Here is a 24,950-nt window from a genome sequence, read left to right as displayed (position 1 = left end):
AGGACTGTGCCGATACTATGAATGTACACCAAAACATTGTGTGACTGTCGCCTTCTGCTTATAGGTCCCTGTCCTATGGATGCTGCTATCCCGAAAAGACCCTCATCCATGGGCTAAAACAGAAGTCCTTATCTGGGGTTTCAATCCAGTTAGATTGGTTGTAAGGCAGTAGAACATCGCAAGAAAAAAAGTAACGCCAACCCAGTGTAACAAGTCTAGTGAGTGCTGTAATATAATAATGATAATAATCTCTGACTGGAAAGATTGTTTTATTTTTTTTCCATAAGACAGTTTGTCCAGGGCATTAAGAAAGTGCAATTCTGCGGTCTACATATACAAATTAAGAACCTTTCACAATGAGGATATCGGTATCAATAATAATATCCCATAAAATGCGATGCACTTCCATGACAGCAGATCTGTATGGATATAGTTCCTACAAAACAAAGATTGGAGAACAGAAGCAAAGACCAAAGAAAGCTGCCTTGTCATTCAATTATTAAGAAACAATGCATAAAGAATCATGGCATATATATATATTATACATTACACGGAAAAACACATCATTTGTACTGAAAGATTTTTGGCAAGGCCATAAATAGCATCTCCCCCCCCATCCATTTGTAGAAATTCTTCGGAAGATTCCCATTTCTGAGTAATTCACTGCGTTGGTGGCGTTTTCCACTTACAACCTAGGGCACACTCAGCATGTAGAGGGAACGTATCTGCATAGAATCACTGCTTAGTAACGACTCTCCAGCAAGAACCAGTAAGCGGTATTGTATGACAATCTGGTTCCAGTGTTACCATCAGCAAATAAAACACCATTTAATCAATGGTCTCTTACGCCTTGGTGGCAAACAGTTTCAAAATTGAATTTCCCAGCAATCATGTTCAAAGACGCCAACGTCCCATCATTAAATATTGTCGTCGTCTAACATTTTGTTCACACCTTCACAAAGTCTCTGAAGATGGTTTTTGTAAGGTCCAAATGGGTTGTACAGAGCTGCCAAAAACTCACAATTTGAGAAATGATCGAACACGTTGTTGATGCGTCCATGAGACTTTGCAGTGAGATGACGCTGAACCACCTGATGAAGAAGCTCCCGACACTCATTCAATAATTTTGAGAGCACATTGCGGTCGAATGTATACTCCACCTGCTGAAAGCTGACCACCGTCATGGCCAGCTGGTGGACTTTCCTCTTGAACTTTTCCATAAGTGCTATCTCATCCTGGTTGAACTGATTATTTCTATACAGGACTGCCAGCTTTATTACTATCTTGATGAGATTCTTTATTATTTTCTCTGAGTCTTTCTTGCTTTGGGTGAACTCTCTGGTTGCTTGATAGAGCTCATCCAACACTTCTCCACTTGTATCGTCAATCAAGGATGTTGCAATGTATTTAGAGGAAGCCATCTTACCAAGAATTTTCTTCTGGGCCTGGACAGCCAGATATTTGGAACTGAAAAAATCTGTTGCCACTAAAATAGAAAAAAAAACCCAGTATTAATATACCAGTGACGTTAGTTTTAGAAATGTTATTGTTCAATACAGATGTACCAACAATTTAAGCAACATGGGACCTCAATGATCAGACCTTCACCAGCAATTTCCCACCTCACTTTAAAGTGATTAATTATGCTACTGGGTTCTAATGTTTTGGTTTGAGGGTCAGATGAATATTAAGTAATGTCATCCAAAACATACACCACAGCCTCCAAGGCCTCATACATGTTTTACCATATAAAAGCCTCTGATGTACAACCTAAATGTATCTATATTGTTCTGTAAGTCTCATGGTTCATGAGTGCTCCTTTGGTCTCTGTTTGGCAGGTATATCTGATGGCGGAGTGGAGTATGACAGAAGGGTGTGACAGGGGCTGGCATATGCCTCTCCCTCTTTAAACTGTGTTTGTACCAAGATGGTTTTATTGCATTTTTGTGACTATATTAATATGTGAATCTGCATAGAGTTTCATAGGCATTAATGTTTGCGGTTAATGTAATGTATTGAGATTAATGCAAGTTATTCATGTATAGTATATAGGGAAAGTCTAGAGTTAAGTTTAGAGTATATAAAGCATAGCATAGGACTTGGGGATTAAGTTAGAAAGGGGGAAGATTTAATTGGGGGCACATTAGATATAGGAAGTTCAGTGCATACTGTTAGAAGGTAGCAACTGAAGTTAAATAAGTGAAAGGTGATGTTTGCCCAGCAAAAGACTGCTGGGGCAGACAGAGAAAGGAGACAGTTGGTGATTGGTCCAGCCCAAAATGGGAGGTGTCAGGGCCAGTAAATGGCAACCACGTCCTGGTTTAGTCAGTTAGTAAGGAGAGTTCATTGATGACAGTTGCTAGGGCGACGTCAAAATGCAGTGGGCTGAAGCACGGTGAGCGCACCAAAAAGCCTTCTGTACAGTGAAAGATGGCCGTGGAACCGTGTGTGGGGTGAGGGGTGTGTGTGGGGTGTGTGTGGGGCGAGGGGTGTGTGTGGGGCGAGGGGTGTGTGTGGCGAGGGGTGTGTGTGTGTGGGGCGAGGGGTGTGTGTGTGTGTGTGGCGAGGGGTGTGTGTGTGTGTGGGGCGAGGGGTGTGTGTGTGTGTGGGGCGAGGGGTGTGTGTGTGTGGGGCGAGGGGTGTGTGTGGGGCGAGGGGTGGGTGTGGGGCGAGGGGTGGGTGTGGGGCGAGGGGTTTGTGTGGGGCGAGGGGTGTGTGTGGGGCGAGGGGTGTGTGTGGGGCGAGGGGTGTGTGTGGGGTGAGGGTGTGTGTGGGGTGAGGGGTATGTGTGGGGTGAAGGGTGTGTGTGGGGTGAGGGGTGTGTGTGGGGTATGTGTGGGGTGAGGGGGTGTGTGGGGTGAGGGGGTGTGTGGGGTGAAGGGTGTGTGTGGGGTATGTGTGGGGTATGTGTGGGGTATGTGTGTGGGATGAGGGGGGGGTGTGGGGTGAGGGGTATGTGTGGGGTGAGGGGTATGTGTGGGGTGAGGGGTGTGTGTGGGGTATGTGTGGGGTGAGGGGGGGTGAGGGGGGTGTGGGGTATGTGTGGGGTATGTGTGGGGTATGTGTGGGGTGAGGGGGGATGTGGGGTGAGGGGGGGTGTTGAGTGAGGGGGTGTGTGGGGTGGGGGTGAGGGCTGTGTGTGTGTGGGGTGAAGGGTGTGTGTGTGGGGTGAAGGGTGTGTGGGTGGCTGCAGAATGGCATTGTGTCCTCCAAGCAATCCTCTAGTAGTACATCACCCCTAACAGTGTGCTGTAGTTTTCAGCAGTGAGGACACTGATTTGCTGGGGTAGAATTGTTTATGCTGCTCAGCTTTCTCAAGACACAGCAACAAAGACAAACTTAATGAAAAATAAACCGACCTGTGAAATAAATGTATTATATCGCCCTCAAAATCACCTGGAACCTGCAGACTATTTTCTGTAACATGAAATCATTTCTACACTGAAGCACATAATACGGCGGCCATAGCACAGAATCTATTGAATTAAAATAACAAAATTGTGACCCATTATCTTTCGTGTCTCCTTAGCCCCCCGCTATCAGATGTTAAGCCTACAATAAAAACCTCTGCAGAGGCGACCCTTCTCCGGAGAATGAAGTTGTAGGGGTGCGATAATAAAAGTCAAGAACACCAATCACAATGAAAAGCAGGAATGTTCCAGCTCCTTAGAATAGAATCCCAAATGTATTTAATCCATGTAAAAATAAACTGAAAAAGCTCCTAAAAAAAAAGCACCCATTGATTTACACCAAAGACTTGCCATCTTTGCTTTACTTCCGCTCCGCAGCACTTCTCTTTCTATGTTCCCGTTTTCAGTTTTAATAGTTGTAGAGAGGATCTGTTTCCTATTGTTACTTCATACAAGTCATAGGTCAGATTATAAATGTACAGTCCTCTGCTTACTATATTTCCTGTCTTGTCGTACCATTACTAACATGGTAAAGTGTCGCTGTAAACGGCAACATGCAACTGCCTCTGCACCCGGACCGCCGAGTGTGCAGGTTGTCTCTCCCTCTCCTACAACATAGTAACACAAAAAACAAATTGTGATTTGGTGAATATCTCTTTTTAAACAAAAATTGGCTGCCATACTGTAAAAAAACCCAAACCAAACCAATACTATTTACTAGAGATGAGCAAACTGATTAAATGCAAATAGAATTTGTGTTTTAGGGTCTAAAATGGAACATTTCTCCTTGTGGAGAGTGAAAGTTTGCGTAAGGAGACTTATCAGCCATGTAGTGTTCCACTGGGCATTTAAATATGCTATCTCCAATAGGTGGCACTAGTGTTCTTGTCCTTTTCCTCTCTGAAGAGGAAATTTACATGTTGAATTTGTAATGCAAACAATTTGCAATTCGCTTTGTGCGAATCATTTAAATTGGCTGCTGACGTTTTACATGTTGCAGAATATTGGATCAGTAAGAAAAAGCCTTGGGAGGGCTTCCCCACAATGCCTTGCAGCCATCACACCACATGGTTAATCAGGAGGGTCTATCATAGCCTGTATAAAAGCAGAGGCAGGAAATGCAGCAGCCATTTTGTGGTGAATCTGGATAGTTAGAGGACATCCTAGCTCACAGATTAGCCATAGAGATAGGGAGAGAAAAGCATAAAACACTTTGGAAACTACACAGATAAAGCATCAGCACAGAAATAAAGACAACTGGGTTGTGAAGAAGAGAGTATACTGTCATGCATGTTTTTAAGGCCATTTGGAGGCTTTGAAGTACTTTCACAGCCAATATAATTATTGGGAAAAATGGTGAAATCAAATTTCAAAAGATTCAATCATATTTTCTAATTCCCCAGCGATCCAGTGGTGAGCCTCCTGTAGGCACTCCTTGTCTTTGTTGACTTGCGTCAGCTGTAGCCAATTGATGGCCGCAGAAGTCAGTATCCTGGCATCACAGCTCATCTGTACCCTTCCTTTAATAAGGAGCTAATGTTACTCTCTGGGGTTATTCACATGGGCGTATATAGTGTACTAGATGGTGGCCCGATTCTAACGCATCGGGTATTCTAGAATATGCATGTCCACGTAGTATATTGCCCAGCCACGTAGTATATTGCCCAGCCACGTAGTATATTGCCCAGTGACGTAGTATATTGCCCAGCCATGTAGTATATTGCCCGGCTACGTAGTATACAGCACAGAGCCATGTAGTATATTGCACAGTGACGTAGTATATTGCACAGCCACGTAGTACTGTATATTGCCCAGTGACGTAGTATTTTGCCCAGCCACGTATGTCACAGGTTAAAAAATAAAAAATAAACATACTCACCTTCGGATCCGAGGGCCCATTGTAGTTGTAACATACTCACCTTCGGATCTGGCGCAGGCGATGAGCGCGCAGCTGCCGCCATCTTCCGTTTCCAGGATGCATTGCGAAAGTACCCAGATGACTTAGCGGTCTCGCGAAGTCTTCTGGGTAATTTCGCAATGCATCGCCGGGAACGGAAGATGGCGGCAGGCGCGTGCGGCTCGGCGGACAACGGAGGGTGAGTATAGCAGGTTTTTTGTTTTTTTTATTATTTTTAACATTAGATTTTTTACTATTGATGCCGCATAGGCAGCATCAATAGTAAAAAGTTGAGGACACACAGGGTTAATAGCGGCGGTAACGGAGTGCGTTACCTGCGGCATAACGCGGTCCGTTACCGCCAGCATTAACCCTGTGTTAGTGGTGAGTGGAGGGGAGTATGCTGGCGCCGGGCAGTGACTGCGGGGAGTAAGGAGCGGCCATTTTCTTCTGGACTGTGCCCGTTGCTGATAGGTCGTGGCTTTTTTTCCGCGACCAATCAGCGACTTGGATTTCCTTGACAGACAGAGGCCGCGACCAATGAATATCCGTGACAGACAGACAGAAAGACAGAAGGAAAGACGGAAGTGACCCTTAGACAATTATATAGTAGATATGGTAAACACAATATATACTTTTATCTGTTTTGCGTATGGAAATCGTAAACTAAAGTATATGGAGGATGTTTGAAATACAGATTAATCTTCATTGCATCTGTATGTGAGAGGGGGAGATAAAATAACTACCAAATGCACTGGTACCCTTCATCTTGAAGTTATTTACCCAATTCGTGTATTCCCGGATAGTCCCCTCTCCCCCATACACTTTGGCTTGCCTCAATAATCTGTATATATTCAGTATGTACAGCCAGTGACAAAAAACACGAGTTGCAAAACTATTGCCGAACTGTAGGTGGCAGAACGAGTATCCAAGCATCCTTGTGCCGAGTCCTATGTTCAGTGACAGAGCATTTCTTATTTACTCATAATATCAGAAAAGGTCATTGTGGAAACAGAAAACGTGTCCACCCTGTGCGTGCAAAACAGAACACCGCCATTAGTTGTGATAACTAACCTCAGAAGAAGTCAGTCTGCTAATGCTGGAATACAGATACAACCATGAGAGACGTACAGGCTCGGACTGGCACACCGGAGAACAGGAGAATCCTCCGGTGGGCCTCTGTGCAGAAGTGGGCCACCACCCTCTTATATGAGCAGCACTTGGCACTATATGCTTGATTCACTAGGTACAGACAAAGGCGCCATCTTATTAATTTAACAATAAACCCAGTTTATCGCTACAGAAATTTGTCAATGAGGATAAAGTCATATTTGAATGTAGCTGAAAACTGGGGCCCTGGAGTTGATGTTACTGGTGGGCCCCTGCACCCCCGTTTGACACTGGATACGCAACACAGTTTATGCATTTTGGGTAGTGTCACACTTCATTAATCAATCATAATGGTGATGAGCGTGACCTCAATTCAATGCGATCAGGTTGGGAAGCCAATTGCCACCAAGGTGCCATCCTGTCAGTCAGGAGTGTCTAACACACTGAAACGAAGCAATGACAGAAGTGATGAACGATGAATGTTGCATGTTGCCACAATTTGCTAAGAATTGATTTAGGAAGTTGCGGTTGCACATAATCTAGCTAACAACATGATTTTGCATACCTGCAGCAACTGTTTGGAAAAGAAACACGACAGCGACAAACTATTACATTCTCCTACTATTTAAGTAAACTCCCATTATAATTTGGGTAACCAACAAAATCCACACCGTCTCCATTGAAGTTATTATGCGCTTCCACTTCATGGACAATCCGAGCGGGTCACAGCCAAGATCTGGACACTGGTATGAATGGCGACAGAGATGCATTTTTTGGGCTGCATGTTTGCACTTAAAGAGGCGCCCCCACAAGCCTCTGGTGACAGATTCCTTTAAAGACGCCCTACCATTAAGTTTTTTTTAATAAATCTGTGTATACGTGCATGTATTGTGTGTGTCAATATACTCCCCTACCGCCACCATCTCTTGGATCGTGTGCTGCTCTGCTTCTCTTCTGAGTCACCACTCTTCATAATCTGTAAGACAATGTAAGTCTATGGAGTATCAGAATGAGCCAGAGAGTCTGGAGAGTGGTGACGTCACTGAGAAGAGGGGCAGAACGGTACTGGATGCCGGATAAGGTAGCGGTGCGTGAGTATATTAACAGTACATTACATACACATATACACGGATTTATTTAAAAAAAATCCATGGAAGAGGTTCTTTAAAAGGGAATCTTTCATCAGGTGGTTTTGCTTTGTAATCTGATAGAGCATGTAGGGATAGAGACACTAATTCCAGTGTAGTATCACTTACTGGGCCATGTTTTGCTGTTTCAATACAATCACTGTTTTATTAGCAGGAAATCATCAATAAAGAACAAGCTACCTTGTGCCTCCTGTTCCAACCACACCACCAGCACGGATTAGCAGCTTTCTGTCAATATACAATGTTCATAGAAATCTGACAATCAGTAGTGTGGGGTTATACACAGCTCAGCATTCAGAGCTATGCTAGATTTGCAGCAGAGAACACAGACAATCAAAACCGCTGCACACCGTACATTGAGTGACACACTGCTGGAATCAGGGTCTCTGTCCCTACCTTATGCTGGTGTTAGATTACATAGCAAAAAATGCTGACATACCCTTTAATGCATCTAAAACTGGAGCTCTCACAAGGGAAGGAATGTGCCCAGAGTCTAATATTGGGGATCTTATAATCACTATGGAGCTGGATAATGTAAACTCTACACATATAGTAATTGATATCCACGTGGAGTGATTGTTCAGACAGAATTATGGAAAATAATATTCTGGCTTTGTAGTAGTGCTGACACCCAGCACCTCACACCCTAATGCCTTATGGGTGTAGTCCGGAGTAAATAGTCTGGCATCAGACCATGATCCATACAGAGATGGGAGGAATGTGCACATGACTGACACACGCTAGTATCCTGCAGGAAAATTTCACCAAGACTTCTTCTAGAACCTTAAAGGGAAACGCCACCCTAAATGACATTACAAAAGTTCTAAAGTGGTTTTGTAAAAACTGCCGCTAATACTGTAATATGGCAAAACCGCCCTACTGACCTACACTCTCCATCAGCAATCGAATGACGACTCTTCTGAGGGCTGACAGTGTGGCTGTAGTGGCCACATGCTGACGGCATGTCAGGAATCATTGGCCACTCGCTAGTAATGATTTTGCTATGAAGCCCTAAAAATTTCTGGAGCAAGCAATTACGTTCCTAAGTCACACGCTTAGTGACAGGAAGCCACCTGTGTGCAATCCAAGTGTCACATGCGCTGTCAGTATATACACATCTTTTCTGAAAGACCGCAGAGGCCGCAACACTAACCAAACAACACCATGAAGACCTGTGAGAGAGGGCCGCTCACCAAAACTCTCAGCGTGGGCATGAATAGAATTAATCAGAGAGGCAGCACAGAGACCAATAGGTAACCCTGAAGGAGGTGCAGAGTTCCCAAGACTAGCGTATCTTTCCATACAACCACAATAAGCCGTACACTCCATAGAGGCGGCCTTTATGGAAGAGTGGGCAGAAAAAAGGCTTTACTTACACACAAGAATTGTAAGGATTGTTTTGAGTTTGCCAAAAGACATGTGGTACGTGTATGGAGGATGGAGCTGTGGTCAGGGGAGACCAAAATTGAACTTTTTGGCCACCAAGGTAAACGCTATGTCTGGTGCCAAACCAATACCGCTCATCACCACAAGAACACCATGTTTTTCGGCACCTGGGACAGGGAAAATGGTCCGAGTCGAGGGGAAGATGGATGGTGGAGATATTCTTGAGCAAAACCAGTTTCAGTTTGTCAGTGATTTGACACTGGGTCAGGCTTCACCTTCCAACAAGACAACACTCCAGTGGTTTAAGGGGAAATGTGTAAATGTTCTGGAGTGGCCTAGTCGAAACCCAGGCATTAATCAAATTGACAATCTGTGGTCAGACTTGAAAATTTCTGTTCACCAAAGGAAACAATCTAAGTTGAAAGAGCTGGAGCAGTTTTGCCTTGACGAATGGGCAAAAATCCAAGTGGCAAGATTTGGAAAGCTCAGACACTGAACCAAAGCGACTTGCAGCTGGAACTGCCGCAAATGGAGGCTCTGCAAAATACTGACTTTAGGGGGGTGAACAGTAGGCATGAACTGATGCAAACCCTCAAAAAATGAAAAAAAAAAAAACAAACCCGAAATTCCATGTTGTGATATAGCAAAGTATGAAAAATGCCAAAGGGGTATCTAGCCCTGGAGGACCTGTCCTGTATTACACAGACCATCCACTAATTTGAAAGACGCTGTCAGGTTTTCCTGTAGATTATAGCATATTCCTGAGGAACATGCTGCAATTACGGTAGTCTATTTCCAGAGGATCTTGGTCCAAAACAGACAACCCCTTTAGGTTCCTTTTAAGAAGCACTTCTCCCATCAGTTTTCATCCTCTTAATATATCGCAGTCATCGCATTATATAGCACTGTGAACTTACTATTAGTCATTTTGCCTTTGTACCTAGCTAATTCCTCTCTTTTCTCTGCTTTGTGTAGATACAAGAAGTTTCTTTTCTCTGCATTTCTCATCCCCCTCTTCAATTCCTGACCCAGCTGATCAGCTCCTTGCTCCTACCAGGGACCTTCGCAGAGTCTCATGACTGATGTAGGGAAGGGAGACTGCCTGTCTTCACATAGAGCCTAGAAGGATTCAGCTAGTCGGTTCTTAATCATGTGAGGTCATAAACCTAATAGAAAAGAGAAGAATTAGCTGGGTAGAAAGGCAAAATTAGCAATTGTAACAATATAGTGTAGTGACCTGGTCCAGACTCTGTATGTCTCTTTAAGTAACCCTGGACTGTGAGTAGCTTCTTTAGGCTATGTGCACACGTTGCGGATTTTGCTGCGGATCCACAGCGTATCTGCAGCTGCAAGTCCGCAGCAGTTTTCCATGCATTTACAGTACAATTTAAACCTATGGAAAACGCAATCCGCAGTGCCCATGCTGCGGAAAAAAAACGCGCGGAAACGCTGCGGGTTACATTCCACAGCATGTCAATTCTTTGTGCGGATTCCGCAGTGGTTTACACCTGCTCCATTATAGGAATCTGCCATTGTAAAACCGCAGGTGGAATCCACATAAAAACTGCGGTAAATCCGCAGGTACAACTGTTGTGAATTCTGTTATCGAACTCCCCCCTGTAGTCATGAATGGTACTTCGGCGAGTTCTGTCCATGGACTCCCTCTGGTGGCTGTGAGTGGAGCTGCTGCTTCTGAGGTTCCTTCCACAGGTGACTAAGTTTATTCTTTGGCTGGCTGCTCTATTTAACTCCACTCAGATCGTTACTCCATGCCAGCTGTCAATGTTCTTGTACTGGCTCAGTTCGCTCCTGGATCTTTCTGGTGACCGGTCTACTCCAGCAGAAGCTAAGTCGCTGCTAGTTAATTATTTGTTCATTGTTTTCTTGTCCAGCTTGCTATCTTGATTTTGCCTTGTTAGCTGGAAGCTCTGGGATGCAGAGTGGCACCTCCGCACCGTGAGTCGGTGCGGAGGTCTTTTTGCACACTCTGCGTGGTCTTTTGTAGTTTTTTGTGCTGACCGCAAAGTTACCTTTCCTATCCTCAGTCTGTTTAGTAAGTCTGGCCTCCCTTTGCTGAAACTTGTTTCATTTCTGTGTTTGTGACTTTCATCTTAACTCACAGTCAATATATGTGGGGGGCTGCCTTTTTCTTTGGGGAATTTCTCTGAGGCAAGGTAGGCTTTATTTTCTATCTCTAGGGCTAGTTAGCTCTTAGGCTGTGAAGAGGCGTCTAGGTAGAGTTAGGTACGCTCCACGGCTATTTCTAGTGTGTGTGATAGGATTAGGGGTTGCGGTCAGCAAAGCTCCCACTTCCCAGAGCTTGTCCTTGTTAGTTTAACCATCAGGTCATTTCGGGAGCTCCTAACCACCAGGTCCATAACATACAACGCAGTGCCTTTTACCTGCGGATTTCTGAAATCCGCTGCGGAAAAATCCGCAGCCCTAAAAAATACGTGTGCACATACCCTGACACTGCAACTCAGTCCTAAGTTATCCTTTCACTGTTATATGGTTTAAATGAATTCAAAACTCACTAATCTCATATATTCCTCCGGTATGTGTTTCAGTGTTCTATTAGGCTACGTTCACATTTGCGGTGCATCGGGCGCAACCACGGTGACGCATGCGTCATGCGCCCCTATATTTAACATGAGGGCGCATTGACATGCGTTGTCTTGCGTTTTGTGACGCAAGCGTCTTTTTTGGCGCAAGCGTCAGGGCGCAGAGGACGCAGCAAGTTGCATTTTTTTGCGTCCAAAATCGACCAAAAATGGACGCATGCGTCACAAAACAATGCGTTTTTGCATGCATTGTGTTGCTGTTGCGTCGCCGACGCAACACACAACAACGCAAATGTGAACGTAGCCTTAATTGCACTTTTCATTTGGTGGGTTCCAGCACCATTTGCTGGTGAAATGCATGATTTATATTATTCTCAATGTACGATCTCACACAGAATTAGGTATAGATCCTACTGGTCAGTGACCCTGTCACCAAGATTCAATAGGAGAGCTACCTCCAGTCTCTGTCTAGACAAGAGAGATCTGGAAAGTTCCCTGATACAAGATGTGACCCAGAGCAGACCTCAGTTGAGGGGTCTCCTCACCCCTCCAGGCATCATGCCAGGAGGTTCATCCTTCTTTTTATGTTATGCATCTAAGGGTATGTGCACACGTTGCGGATTTGCCTGTGGAATTTTCTGTGCGGATTCTGCATCTCTTGACAGAAAATGCAGGTCAAAATATGCGGGTTTTGTGCGTTTTTGTTGCGGATTTACTGTGGATTCTGTGCGGATTTCATGCGTTTTTACCCCTGCGGATTTCTATTATGGAATGGGTGCAGAAACGCTGCAGATCTGCACAAAGAAATGACATGCTGCTCCTTTTAATCCGCTGCGTTTTCTGTGCGGAATTTTCCGCACCATTAGCACAGCATTTCTTTTGCCATTGATTTACATTGTACTGTAAATCATTTGCGGATCTGCAGTGTTTCTGCGCGGAAAAAAAACGCTGCGAATCTGAAGGAAATCTGCAACGTGTGCACAGCACATAGCCTAAAGACTTAAGGCCCCTTCACATTAAGCGACGCTGCAGCGATACCGACAACGATCCGGATCGCTGCAGCGTCGCTGTTTGGTCGCTGGAGAGCTGTCACACAGACCGCTCTCCAGCGACCAACGATGCCGGTAACCAGGGTAAACATCGGGTAACTAAGCGCAGGGCCGCGCTTAGTAACCCGATGTTTACCCTGGATACCATGCTAAAAGTAAAAAAAAAAAAAACACTAGATACTTACCTACCGCTGTCTGTCCTCCAGCGCTGCGCTCTGCTTCTCTGCTCTCCTCCTGTACTGGCTGTGAGCCGGAAAGCAGAGCGGTGACGTCACCGCTCTGCTTTCCGGCTCACAGCCAGTACAGGAGGAGTGCAGAGCACAGCGCTGGAGGACAGACAGCGGTAGGTAAGTATGTAGTGTTTGTTTTTTTTTACTTTTAGCATGGTATCCAGGGTAAACATCGGGTTACTAAGCGCGGCCCTGCGCTTAGTTACCCGATGTTTACCCTGGTTACCAGTGAAGACATCGCTGGATCGGTGTCACACACGCCGATCCAGCGATGTCAGCAGGAGTCCAGCGACCAAATAAAGTTCTGGACTTTATTCAGCGACCAACGATCTCCCAGCAGGGGCCTGATCGTTGGTCGCTGTCACACAGAACAATTTCATTAACAATATCGTTATGTGTGAAGGTACCTTTACAGCCAGACCTGATGCCCAGGATTTTTCCCTAGGCTTCTACAGCCAAGATGGCTAAAGACTTTAAAATTTTTCTTTTAACCCCGGGTCTTGCGCTGTCCGGATTTACCCGTGCTTCTCTAGCATTAGGTCACACTGAAGTGCACAGAAGAACCTATTGCCCCACATGTTGAGGAAATTGAGGGTCTCCCGCATCACCTCAAATTATCCGTTATTTACTTCAAAGTATATTTCTGCATGGAACACGACAAGCTGTGAAATGGATACAGTACCCCAGGTCTGTAAATACATTGACTATATATCTCCTTTTCTACTCATATGCCCCAAAAGAATTTAAACTCTCTGATAATTACCTGCAAGTCCTACTTCTAACTACGGTGATACAGAATGTAGAATGTGAGCCCGCAAGGGTAGGATCCTCTCCCTCTGTATCAGTCTGTCATTGTTAGTTTGCTTACTGTAAGTGATATCTGTAATTTCTATGTAACCCCTTCTCATGGATTCAATGGTGCTATATAAATAATAATAATAATAATAATAATAATAATAATAACACAGGTTCTTAAAGTTCCAGAACCTCAATTTTTGTCAGAATCCAATCCTGTGCTGTATTGGACGTGGATTCCCCATGTGAGCTGTAAATTATGGCTACATGTTATATCTCCCTGTTCTGCTGAAGTAAAGCAGCTGTTATCCTCCAGACCTGTTGTCTGTGGTTATTCAAATTATTGGAAGCACCAATGTAGATGTGAATACACTGCACAGTAGAATGATAGGCAACAATAGTCAATTCACATATCTGCAGCTAAATAACCATTGCTTACATGGGAAAGTGCATGGATTTCTGTCAGACCCATTCAGATGTAGAGACAGCTTAAGAAATTTTTACATGAGTTATATGAAAATTCTTACCGCTTGCCATTAACCCCTTTCTGGCATTGGACGTACTATTCCGTCCATGCGACCTGGGACTTACTTCCCATGGACGGCATAAGCACATCATAGGCGATCAGCTGCGCTCACGGCTGACACCCGGCACTAAGTGCCAGGAGCAGTCACAGACCACGCCTGGCACTACAACCCCCGAAACACTGCAATCAAACATGATCTCAGCGTTCCGGAGCCGGCAGAGGGGCTGACAGCCACTCTGCCTTTGGATCGGAGACCCCGCGTCATGACACGGGTTCCCGATCGCTGCCATGGAGACCTGATGTCATCATCACGACATCCGGGTCTCCAGATATGAGAGACTTCCTGTCATTTGCAGTGATGACCAGAAAGTCTCTCAGGTCAGTGTAAGGCTAAGTGCACACGTTGCGGAATTGCCGCAGAATAGCTTTTATTGCATAAAAGTGCCAAAATATAAAAAAAAATATATAAATAAGGTATCACTGTCATCGTACTGACCCGAAGAATAGAACTGCTTTATCAATTTTATCACACGCGGAACAGTATAAACGCCACCCCTCCCCCCCCCCCCAAGAAATTCATGAATTGCTGTTTTCTGTTCATTCTGCCTCGAAAAATCGGAATAAAATGCGATAAAAAAATGGCACGTGCCTGACAATTGTACCAATAGAAACGTCAACTTGTCTTGCAAAAAAAAAAAAACCTCAAGTGACTCTGTGGGCCAAAATATGGAAAATTATAGCTCCCAAAATGTGGTGATGCAAAAACTATTTTTTGCAGTAAAAAGCATCTTTTAGTGTGTGACAGCAGCCAAACATAAAAACCCCGCTATAAATAGTAAATCAAACCCCCCTTTATCATCCCCTTAGTTAGGGAAAAATAATAAAATAATTTTTTTTTTATTTATTTCCATTTTCCCACCAGGGTTAGGGCTTAAAGGGAATCTGTCACCCAAAATTCGCCTATAAGCTAAGGCCACTGGCATCAGGGGCTTATCTACAGCATTACAGAATGCTGTAGATAAGCCCCCAATGTAACCTGCAAGATAAGAAAAAGGTTATACTATACTATACTCACCTAGGGGCGGCCCCGGTTCGGTCCTGTTGAGGGCAGAGCAAAGTACTGCAGTGTGCAGGTGTCGGGAAAGGTCAGAGAGGCCCGGGACCTGCGCACTGCAGTACTTTGCTCTGCCCTCAACAGGGCAGATAAAATACGCCTGGGCAGGAGCCGCGGCAGGAAGAAAAGAAGAGGACAACATAGTATGAAGATGGGAGGCGCTGGACCGCAATGCCCATCAGACCCAGACCGAACCGGGACCGCCCCTGGGTGAGTATAATATAACCTGTTTTTCTTATCTTGCAGGTTACATCGGGGGCTTATCTACAGCATTACAGAATGCTGTAGATGAGCCTCTGATGGCGGTGGCCTTAGCTTATAGGGAATTTTTGGGGTGACAGATTCCCTTTAAATTAGGGTTAGGGCTAAACTTATGATTACGGTTACAGTTGGGATTAGGGGTGTGTTAGGGTTAGGAATAGGGGTGTACTGGGGTTAGGGTTGGAGTTAGAATTGGGGGATTCCACTGTTTAGGCACATCAGGGGCTCTCCAAACGCAACATGGCATCTGATCTCAATTCCAGCCAATTCTGTGTTGAAAAAGTCAAATGATGCTCCTTCACTTCCGAGCTCTGCCACCATGCGCCCAAACAGTGGTTTACTCCCACATATGGGGTATCAGCGTACTCTGGACAAATTGTACAACTTTTGGGATCCAATTTCTCTTGTTACCCTTGAGAAAATAAAAAATTGGTGACTAAAAGATCATGTTTGTGGAAAAAATATGATTTTTTTTTATTTTCACGCCCGGGCGTTATAAACTTTAGTGAAACACCTGGGGGTTCAAAGTTCTCACCACAAATGTAGATAAGTTCCTTGGGGGGTCTAGTTTCCAAAATGGGGTCACTTGAGGGAAGGGGGGGTTTTCCACTGATTAGGCACATCAGGCACTCTCCAAACGCGACATGGCGTCCGATCTCAATTCCAGCCAATTTTGCGTTGAAAAAGTCAAACGGTGCTCCTTCCCTTCCGAGCTCTGCCATGCGCCCAAACAGTGGTTCCCCCCACATATGTGGTATCAACATACTCAGGACAAATTGCACAATAACTTTTGGGGTCCAAATTCTCCTGTTACCCTTGGGAAAAATAAAAAAAAGGATCTGAAGTAATTTTTTTGTGAAAAAAGTTAAATGTTAATTTTTTTTTAAAAACATTCCAAAAATTTGTGTGAAGGACCAGAAGGGTTAATAAACTTCTTGAATGTGGTTTTGCGCACCTTGAAGGGTGCAGTTTTTAGAATGGTGTCACTTTTGGGAATTTTCGATCATACAGACCCCTCAAAGTGACTTAAAATGTGATGTGGTCCCTAAAAAAAAAAAAATGGTGTTGTAAAAATGAGAAATCACTGCTCAACTCAGGGCCGCCATCAGGGCATTACAGCTGTGACTGGCGTATGGGGCCCGGTGAGCAGAGGGGGCCCGCATCGGCCCCTTAGTGGCGGCCGACGCTGCAGCTGTTTAACGCTATTGACGTGCGGGCCCGCACGTCAATAGTTAACTGCCGCCAGCTGGCAGCCGACGTCAGCCGCAGCGTGCAGGTCGCCGGCGTCTGACGTCATTGTCACGTCACGTCACAGGGCAGTAAAGCTGGACACAGGAAGGGGGGGGGGGGGGGCAGAAAGCTGGACACAGGGGGGGGGCAGAAAGCTGGACACAGGGGGAGCAGAAAGCTGGACACAGGGGGGGCAGAAAGCTGGACACAGGGGGGGCAGAAAGCTGGGCACAGGGGCAGAAAGCTGGACACTGGCAGAAAGCTGGACACGGGGGCAGATTGCTGGACACGGGGGCAGATTGCTGGACACGGGGGCAGATTGCTGGACACGGGGGCAGATTGCTGGACACGGGGGCAGATTGCTGGACACGGGGGCAGATTGCTGGACACGGGGGCAGATTGCTGGACACGGGGGCAGATTGCTGGACACGGGGCGCAGATTGCTGGACACGGGGGCAGATTGCTGGACACGGGGGCAGATTGCTGCACACTGGGGCATGACTGGAGACAGATGGGGCAGAATTGAGACACAGGGGGCATGATTGGAGACGGGGCAGAATGGTGATATGGGCATGATTGGATACACTAGAGATGGGGCAGGATCATGGGGCAGGATGGATACGATGGAGACAGATGGGGCCGGATGGGGAGATCATATGGGGCAGGATGGATACTCATTAGGGCAGGATGGGAGAACATATGGCTGGAGCCAGGAATGAGACACACGGGGCTAGGGTGGCGAATATTATTACCATAGGGGCTAATTAAGGGATATTATTACTGCAGTGATGTATTTATTTTATTTTTTGAGTATACTGTTCTAAATGGGGGGCGGTCCTATTACTGTGTAGAGTGATACTATGTCGCCTTCTTCATGTGGTGTAGTGTAGAAGTTGGGAAAATTAAGTAATGTGTTCTGCAAGTGGAACTCGAGATAACTGTGTTATTTCCTGCAGAGACGAGTCCTGGCTGGATGAAGTGATGGCGGTCTGTGCTGGATGAAAGATGAAGGACTTCACCTAGAGACGTCACTGGTGAGTCAGTGTGTTACCTATACACTGACACTATACACTGTATACTATATACAGAGGTCCTGTGTATAATGTCACCAGTGATCACTGGATTACCTATACATTATATACAGAGCTCCTGTGTATAATGTCACTGGTGATCACTGTATTACCTGTACACAGACACTGCATACTAAGTACAGATCTCCTGTGTATAATGGCACTGATGGTGATAGTATTGTGTTTTTTTTATTATTGACCAGTATTGTAGTATTCAGTCACTATGTGGTGGTAATATGTGGTCTGGTCATGATGTTGTGGTATTTGTTCCTTGTATTTGATATTATTTGATCACTGTGGTGGTAATATGTCATCTGGTCATAGTGCTGTGGTATTTGTTCCTTGTATGTGGTATTATAGGTCATTTTAAAAATTGAAAAATAAATAAAAATATACCTAAATTGTATTGCATATTTTAACAAATATTTAATAGGTTACAGTAGAGTAGGGCCTGGCCAAAAGTGTCTACCTTGTCATTTTGGTGGTTTAAAAAATCTTTTGGCCACAACAAAAGCTGCCGGTTATATGTGTGATCTGGTGATGGGAACTGTTAATGTGTGATAGGTGAGAAGTGGAGTTTTTCCAAGAAAGAGCGGTGGGACTGTGGACAGTTTGAGGGGTGGAGCATGGAGGCGGGGCTGGGGTGGAGCCTGGGCGGAGTCTCAAGGGGGCCCCGGAAATTTTGCCAGTACGGGGCCCTGAAATTCTAGTGGCAGCCCTGGCTCAACTCTTAACCCTTATAACTCCCTAACGAAAAAAAAATTTGGTTCCAAAATTGTGCTGATGTAAAGTAGACATGTGGGAAATGTTACTTATTAAGTATTTTGTGTGACATATCTCTCTGATTTAAGGGCATAAAAATACAAAGTTGAAAAATTGCAAAATGTTCTCCAAATTTCCATTTTCTTCATAAATAATCACAAGTTATATCAAATAAATGTTACCACCATCATCAAGTACAATATGTCACAAGAAAACAGTGTCAGAATCACCGGGATCCGTTGAAGCGTTTCATAGTTATAACCTCATAAAGGGACAGTGGTCAGAATTGTAAAAATTGACCTGGTCATTAACATGCAAACCTCCCTTGGGGGTAAAGGGGTTAAAAAAATAAGTAAATAAAAAATTAAAAGCTATAGGATTTCATTTTTTTTCCTTATTTTTTTTAAACTGTAGTGGCTGGAATTAAAAGGGACTTTTCATCACAAATAAAGCTTTTATTATAAATAAATGGATACTAGGTTTTCAAAACTTAAGGGGAATATTTCAGCAAGTTTTTGCTATGTAATCTAAAGACTAACATTGCCAGACTACATTAGTCCGGCATCGCCCCCGCCTGTGATAAGCAGCTCACTGCCTATGGGCTTTGTACACGGAGAGCCTTATGTGGGCGGGGTTAATTTTCTCAGCTCTGCTTCATTCTAAATCTAAAATGGTGGGGGGGGATTGCAGTTTGTAAAAAATATATACATTTTTTTTAAACAGTGCAATTTTCAGAGACCCGTAACATCTCTTTTTTTTTTTCAGGATCTGGGTGAGTGCTTATTTTTTTGCACACTGAGCTGACTTTTTTAATGATACCATTTTGTGGTAAATATGATGTTTTGATTGGTAAATGACATAATGTGCAAAAACAGGCAATCAAATTATTTTTATATTTTGATAGATCGGGTGTTCTGAACACAGCGATACCAAATGTGTGTATTTTTTTAAATTGTTTTATTTTGAATGGGGCAAAAGGTGGCGTGAATTAAACTTTTATTTTTTTTAATACTTTACAAAACATTATTTCGACTTTTTTACTTGCTTAAATAGTCTCTTTTGTAGACTCGAAGCTGCGATCATCTGATTACTATTGTGTAGCAAAAATCATCATAGCAGATCAGCAATGACAAACATGAGGGTCTTCTGCAGACCCCTGGCTGTCATGCCAACTCATAGTTCTCCCGTTATGCGACGTGGGCGCCGGTGGGCTGATCTTATGATGTGCTTCCGGCACAATCATGTTAAATGCCGCTGTCAGAGATTGACAGTGGCATTTATCTAGTTAACAGCTGTGGGTGAATCACGATTAGAGGCACATGACAGCTGATCAAATCAGCTGGAAAAGATGCAGGCTCAGCGCTAGAGCCCGCATCAAAGGGGGATACACGACCTATGACGTACCTATACATCATAGGTTGTAACGGGGTTAAGTGGCTCTCAGATGAGGAAAAACCTGCTGGAAGATTCCCTTTAAAGGGAAGAATGCCTAATGGCTTATAATATAATGTGTTGCCTGCACATTTGATGAAGTTATAGTATTTGTTGTTTTTTTTGTTTGTGAAAAAGTAGAAACTGATTGTATCGGAGTTGTTTAATTAAAATGATCTGATTAAAAATAAATACCGGTATATAAATGCAAGCACTGTATGTTGTGTCACTACTACTTTACCAACATCCTATATTACCCAACCCCATAGTTACAGTTATAGGGCAGTTTGTTGTTCACTCATACAAGGTTCCGGCACGGTAAAGTTTCATTTCTGTAAAGCAGAGCTCTACAGGAAATTGCACTGCTGAGTAAGATGGATGTCCCAGCTGCACAGCACCGAGGCATCAAGACAACACACTAAACCAATAGAATAATGAGGGAAAAAAACAGTATTAAAGACCAGCACTATATCCACATCTCCATTCTAAGTCAATAAATATCAAAGATTTTCTACATGCGCAAAACTCCAGACCCAATGGTAGGTCTTGCTGCCTGGCACATATAGAGCAGTGCTGGGAACAGAAAGATTAATCTAGGGAAAACTCTAGCAAATATATCAAGCTACATCCTACCAGTGCTCTGAATGCTGAGCTCTGTATAACCGCGCCTGCACCACTGATTGGCACGGTGTACACAGAACGCAGCCAATCAGAGGTGGGGCTGAGATATACAGAGCGCATGAATATGGAGGACTACCAGGATACCAGCTTACGAATCCTCTAGTGATAATCAGGGCCGGCGTTTGGCACAGGCAGACGCCTGTGTCTGCAGCCCCTGTATGAATTGCCCAGAGGGTGTTCAGCAGTGAATAATGCTGTGCATTGCTCTGTAGTCCCAGAGCGTCTCTCCCAAACCCCCCCTGAGACCCCCCTCAGTGCAGTGATTTACTCACTGTGGTCCCAGAGCTCTGTGCTGGTTGCTGTAGGATCAGGTTTCACAGTCCCATACAGCAGCCATCAGCATGGGCTCTGACCACAGTCACTAAATCACTGCTTTTAATCTGACAGGACGACCTCCTGTCACTACTGCCTGGATGACACAAGACAGGAATATTGTCTGCTGAATCAGGACATTTATTATATAGAAATAAATGAATTCCCAGGTGAAATAATAAGGGTAAACAATACACATATATAGTACAGGTTTGCAGAGGAATCAGCGTTTTTGGTGCATTTTTTTTGCAGCCAAAACCAGCTCTCTTGGCAGTAAAAACACTGCTTTCAAAGCACCCATTTTTTAGGGTATGTGCAGACAATCCGGAAATGGCAGCCCTTTGGATGCAGTGGACATGTGCTGCGTCCAAAGTGCTGCCATGTTTTGAACACAGGTGATTCCGCATGTGTTCATTGAACCGTGTGGCATCACCGCGTCCTGCGTCCTATACATTGCACGGGTGAGATTTCTCTTGTGGAGACTCGCATCTACGCCAGATAAATTGGCATGCTGGAGTCTGGAGAGACGCGCCGCATGTCCGTCTCTGCAGGTGAGGTGCAGGTGATAGTGCATGCATAGTAGAGATGGAATTTCTTGAAATCCCATCCACTATACTGTAACATGTACACAGCAGCCGACCCGCAGTGTTTACGGATTGTGGGCACACACCCTTAGAGCTTTTCCTGTTTATTTTTTACAGTATGCATTTTGTCTACAGTACGTTTAATAAAGTTAGTTTTATTCAGCAAAAACGCAGTGAAAAACAACGTTGCAACATTTGCATGATTTTTTAAACTTTTTTATTGCTTTCTACGGGTGAAAAAATTGCTGAAAGTGACACGCTGCAGATTTAAAAAACGCTGCAGTTGTGAAATTCAGTCAGGAGAAAATAAAAGGGTGCTGACAAAAATGCTGCATGTGAACATAGTCTTAACTCTGAAACGCTATGTCTATCTGGGGTGTTACATAGGACTGCAGGTGACATCTACTAAATTATCGGTACTCATAGTTATCACTGTATTATCTGTGGTGTTTAAAAAAAATTAAGAGGGGGTTGGGGGCAACTCTTTGTCTTGGGGCTTGGGCCCCCAATCTTTTCTGACCCTAGCCGTGCCCCCTGGACAGACTAAAGGTATGGTGCCAAAATTATAAAAATTATTATTGCTGCGTTGGAAGGGAGCACAAAAAGAAGAGCCACCTTCACAAAATTCAGCATTAGTGCTGTACAAGGTGGCTCTTTTAGTTAAAAATGCGAGAGGGGGGTGAAAGGTTCCCTTTAACCCCTCCCTGACATCCGACGTACTATCCCGGCCATGTGACCTGGGCCTGTCTGACAATGGATGGGATAGTACGTCATCGCGATCGGCCAATCACCGCCGGGTGTCAGCTGCTTCTCACAGATGACACCTGGCACTTTTACCCCCAAAATACTGCAATCGAAAACGATCGCAGCATTTTGGAAGCTGGCGCAGAGGCTGACAGCCCCTCTGTCTTTGCATCGGAGACCCTACGACGTGACGCGGGGTCCCGATGTTGCCATGGAGACCTGATGTCGTCATGACGACATTCGGGTCACCAGAGCTAGGAAACTTGGTGATCATGCGCAGTGCATGATCAGCAAGTCTCTCTGTCAGCGCAGCGCTGACAGCTTCTATGGCATGGTAATGCTGCTGCTAAACAATAAAAGTACACATATTTGGTATTGCCGTGTCCGCAACTACCCAGCCTATAAAACTATACCACTAGTTAACCCGTTTAGTGAAAACAAAAAAGGAAAAAAACAATGCTTTATCAACATACCGCCGAACAAAAAGTGGAATAACACGTGATGAAAAAGTCGGATATAAACATGGTACCTCTGAAAACGTCATCTTGTCCCACAAAAAAAAAAACAAGCCCCCATACAGCTCCATCAGAGGACAAATAAAAGGTTATAGCTCTTAAAATAAAGCGATGCAAAAATGATTTTTTATATAAAATAGTTTTTATGGTATAAAAACGCCAAAATATAAAAAAAAAATTGTACAAATGAGGTATCGCTGTAATTGTACTAACCCGAAGAATAAAACTGCCTTATCAATTTTACCACACATGGAACGGTATCAACACCTCCCTCCCCCCCCCCCCAAAGAAATTCATGAATTAATGGGTTTTGTTCATTCTGCCTCCCAAAGATCGGAATAGAAAGTGATCAAAAAATGTCATGTGCCAGAAAATGGTACCAATGAAAACAGACAGTGGTCAGAATTGTAAAAATTATCATGCAAACCACCCTTGGGGGTAAAGGGGTTAAAGTGGTTTCAGAGATTAAAAAAAAAAAAAAAGTTATGGGAAATGAATGACACCTGATAATTCTCTTTGAGACTCTCAACCAGTTATGGCACTTATGATGTGCCGTCTACACACATGACTGCAAAGGGCCAAACACAGGCCTCCGTGGTGTACAGACCAATACCGCCAAGTCAAGCACCTGGCTGCAAAGGTCAAGTGGGTAGATGAAAACAGATCATTATAAAATAATCATTCAAGAACACAAATATATACTTTTTGAACAACTCCTTAATGGTGGCCTTTCAGGCTTCATTTTCTACAGTGTATTTTGATCCCTTGATTTGCATTTGATTTTTTAATTTTACTTATTAATATGGTCTCTGAAAAGAGCCAAATCTTTGACCATTTATATGGATTTGTAAGATGAAGGCAAAATGCAATGTTTGAAATAAGCTCATAAACCGCTGAAATGCAGCAACAGACTGTCTAAAAAACTAAATAATCCATTAACCACCAGCTAAATTTATTCCGACCATAAGAATAGAATAATGAAATAATTCAGTCCAGATCAAACAAACAAAAAAAAAAAATCAAACTCCAGAGCTGGATCCTCCGCCACCTCCTCACTGTTCCTGACATTAGTCAGCGTCATGACACCATGCTTTTCTGAGTCCTTTAAGCAATTTGTGTACCGGGTCAGCACCCATTAGAACCATGGGACACCATAAGCAAAAATACATCGCTAGCTCCCACCCACAGCCAACAAGTAGCCACCCTGGTGGAAAGTCACAATACTAAAAGCAAGTTACAGTGGCTCAAGATTCAAAATTCAGCCCATTCACATTTTTTGTGTTTTGCTATCTCACAACCTGGAATTTTACAGTTTGCTTTTTTTTTGAGAGTTTGCCTCAGTTCATTAAAGAAGATACCTAAAACTGAGAACAATTGGTTTTCTTTTTATTGTAAAAGCAAACAACAAACAGAACAAAATACCTGAAAACTTCAGTGTGCATAACTATTCACTCCTCTAAAGGAGGGCAACAAAATTAATAAAGGGGATGGGAGAACTACAATACCCAGATAGATTAGCGAAATTAGGATTATTTAGTCTAGAAAAAAGACGACTGAGGGGCGATCTAATAACCATGTATAAGTATATAAGGGGACAATACAAATATCTCGCTGAGGATCTGTTTATACCAAGGAAGGTGACGGGCACAAGGGGGCATTCTTTGCGTCTGGAGGAGAGAAGGTTTTTCCACCAACATAGAAGAGGATTCTTTACTGTTAGGGCAGTGAGAATCTGGAATTGCTTGCCTGAGGAGGTGGTGATGGCGAACTCAGTCGAGGGGTTCAAGAGAGGCCTGGATGTCTTCCTGGAGCAGAACAATATTGTATCATACAATTAGGTTCTGTAGAAGGACGTAGATCTGGGGATTTATTATGATGGAATATAGGCTGAACTGGATGGACAAATGTCTTTTTTCGGCCTTACTAACTATGTTACTATGTTACGTACTTTGTAGAGCCTCCTTTTGTGGCAAGTACAGCTGGAAGTTGCTTTGGATAAGTCTCTATCAGCTTTCCACATCTTGCCACTGGGATTTTTGTTCATTCCTAAAGGCAAAACTGCTCCAGGTCCTTCAGTTAGATGGTTTCCTCTGGTGAACAGCAATCTTCAAATCTGACAACAGGTTCTCAATTA

At 44.0% G+C, this 24,950-nt stretch overlaps 1 protein-coding gene across 4 annotated transcripts in view; it reads right to left on the bottom strand.

Moving 5' to 3' along the window:
• Nucleotides 1-250: 250 nt before the first annotated feature.
• Nucleotides 251-24,950, bottom strand: part of TNFAIP8 (TNF alpha induced protein 8) — a 234,434-nt gene continuing 209,734 nt past the window's right edge. For 3 of the 4 annotated variants that reach the window (XM_069753437.1, XM_069753417.1, XM_069753408.1), the window contains exon 2: nt 251-1,486. In XM_069753437.1, coding sequence (XP_069609538.1) covers nt 918-1,486 — 569 coding nt within the window. In that variant the 3' untranslated portion in view covers nt 251-917. Of the gene's footprint in view, nt 1,487-9,868; nt 10,118-24,950 lie in introns of those variants that run through there. The other variant, XM_069753428.1, reaches the window with a different exon arrangement.

Source organism: Ranitomeya imitator, chromosome 1 (genome assembly GCF_032444005.1).
Source record: "Ranitomeya imitator isolate aRanImi1 chromosome 1, aRanImi1.pri, whole genome shotgun sequence".
NCBI classification, from domain to species: domain Eukaryota; kingdom Metazoa; phylum Chordata; class Amphibia; order Anura; family Dendrobatidae; genus Ranitomeya; species Ranitomeya imitator.
This window is presented reverse-complemented; position numbering and strand designations above follow the sequence as displayed.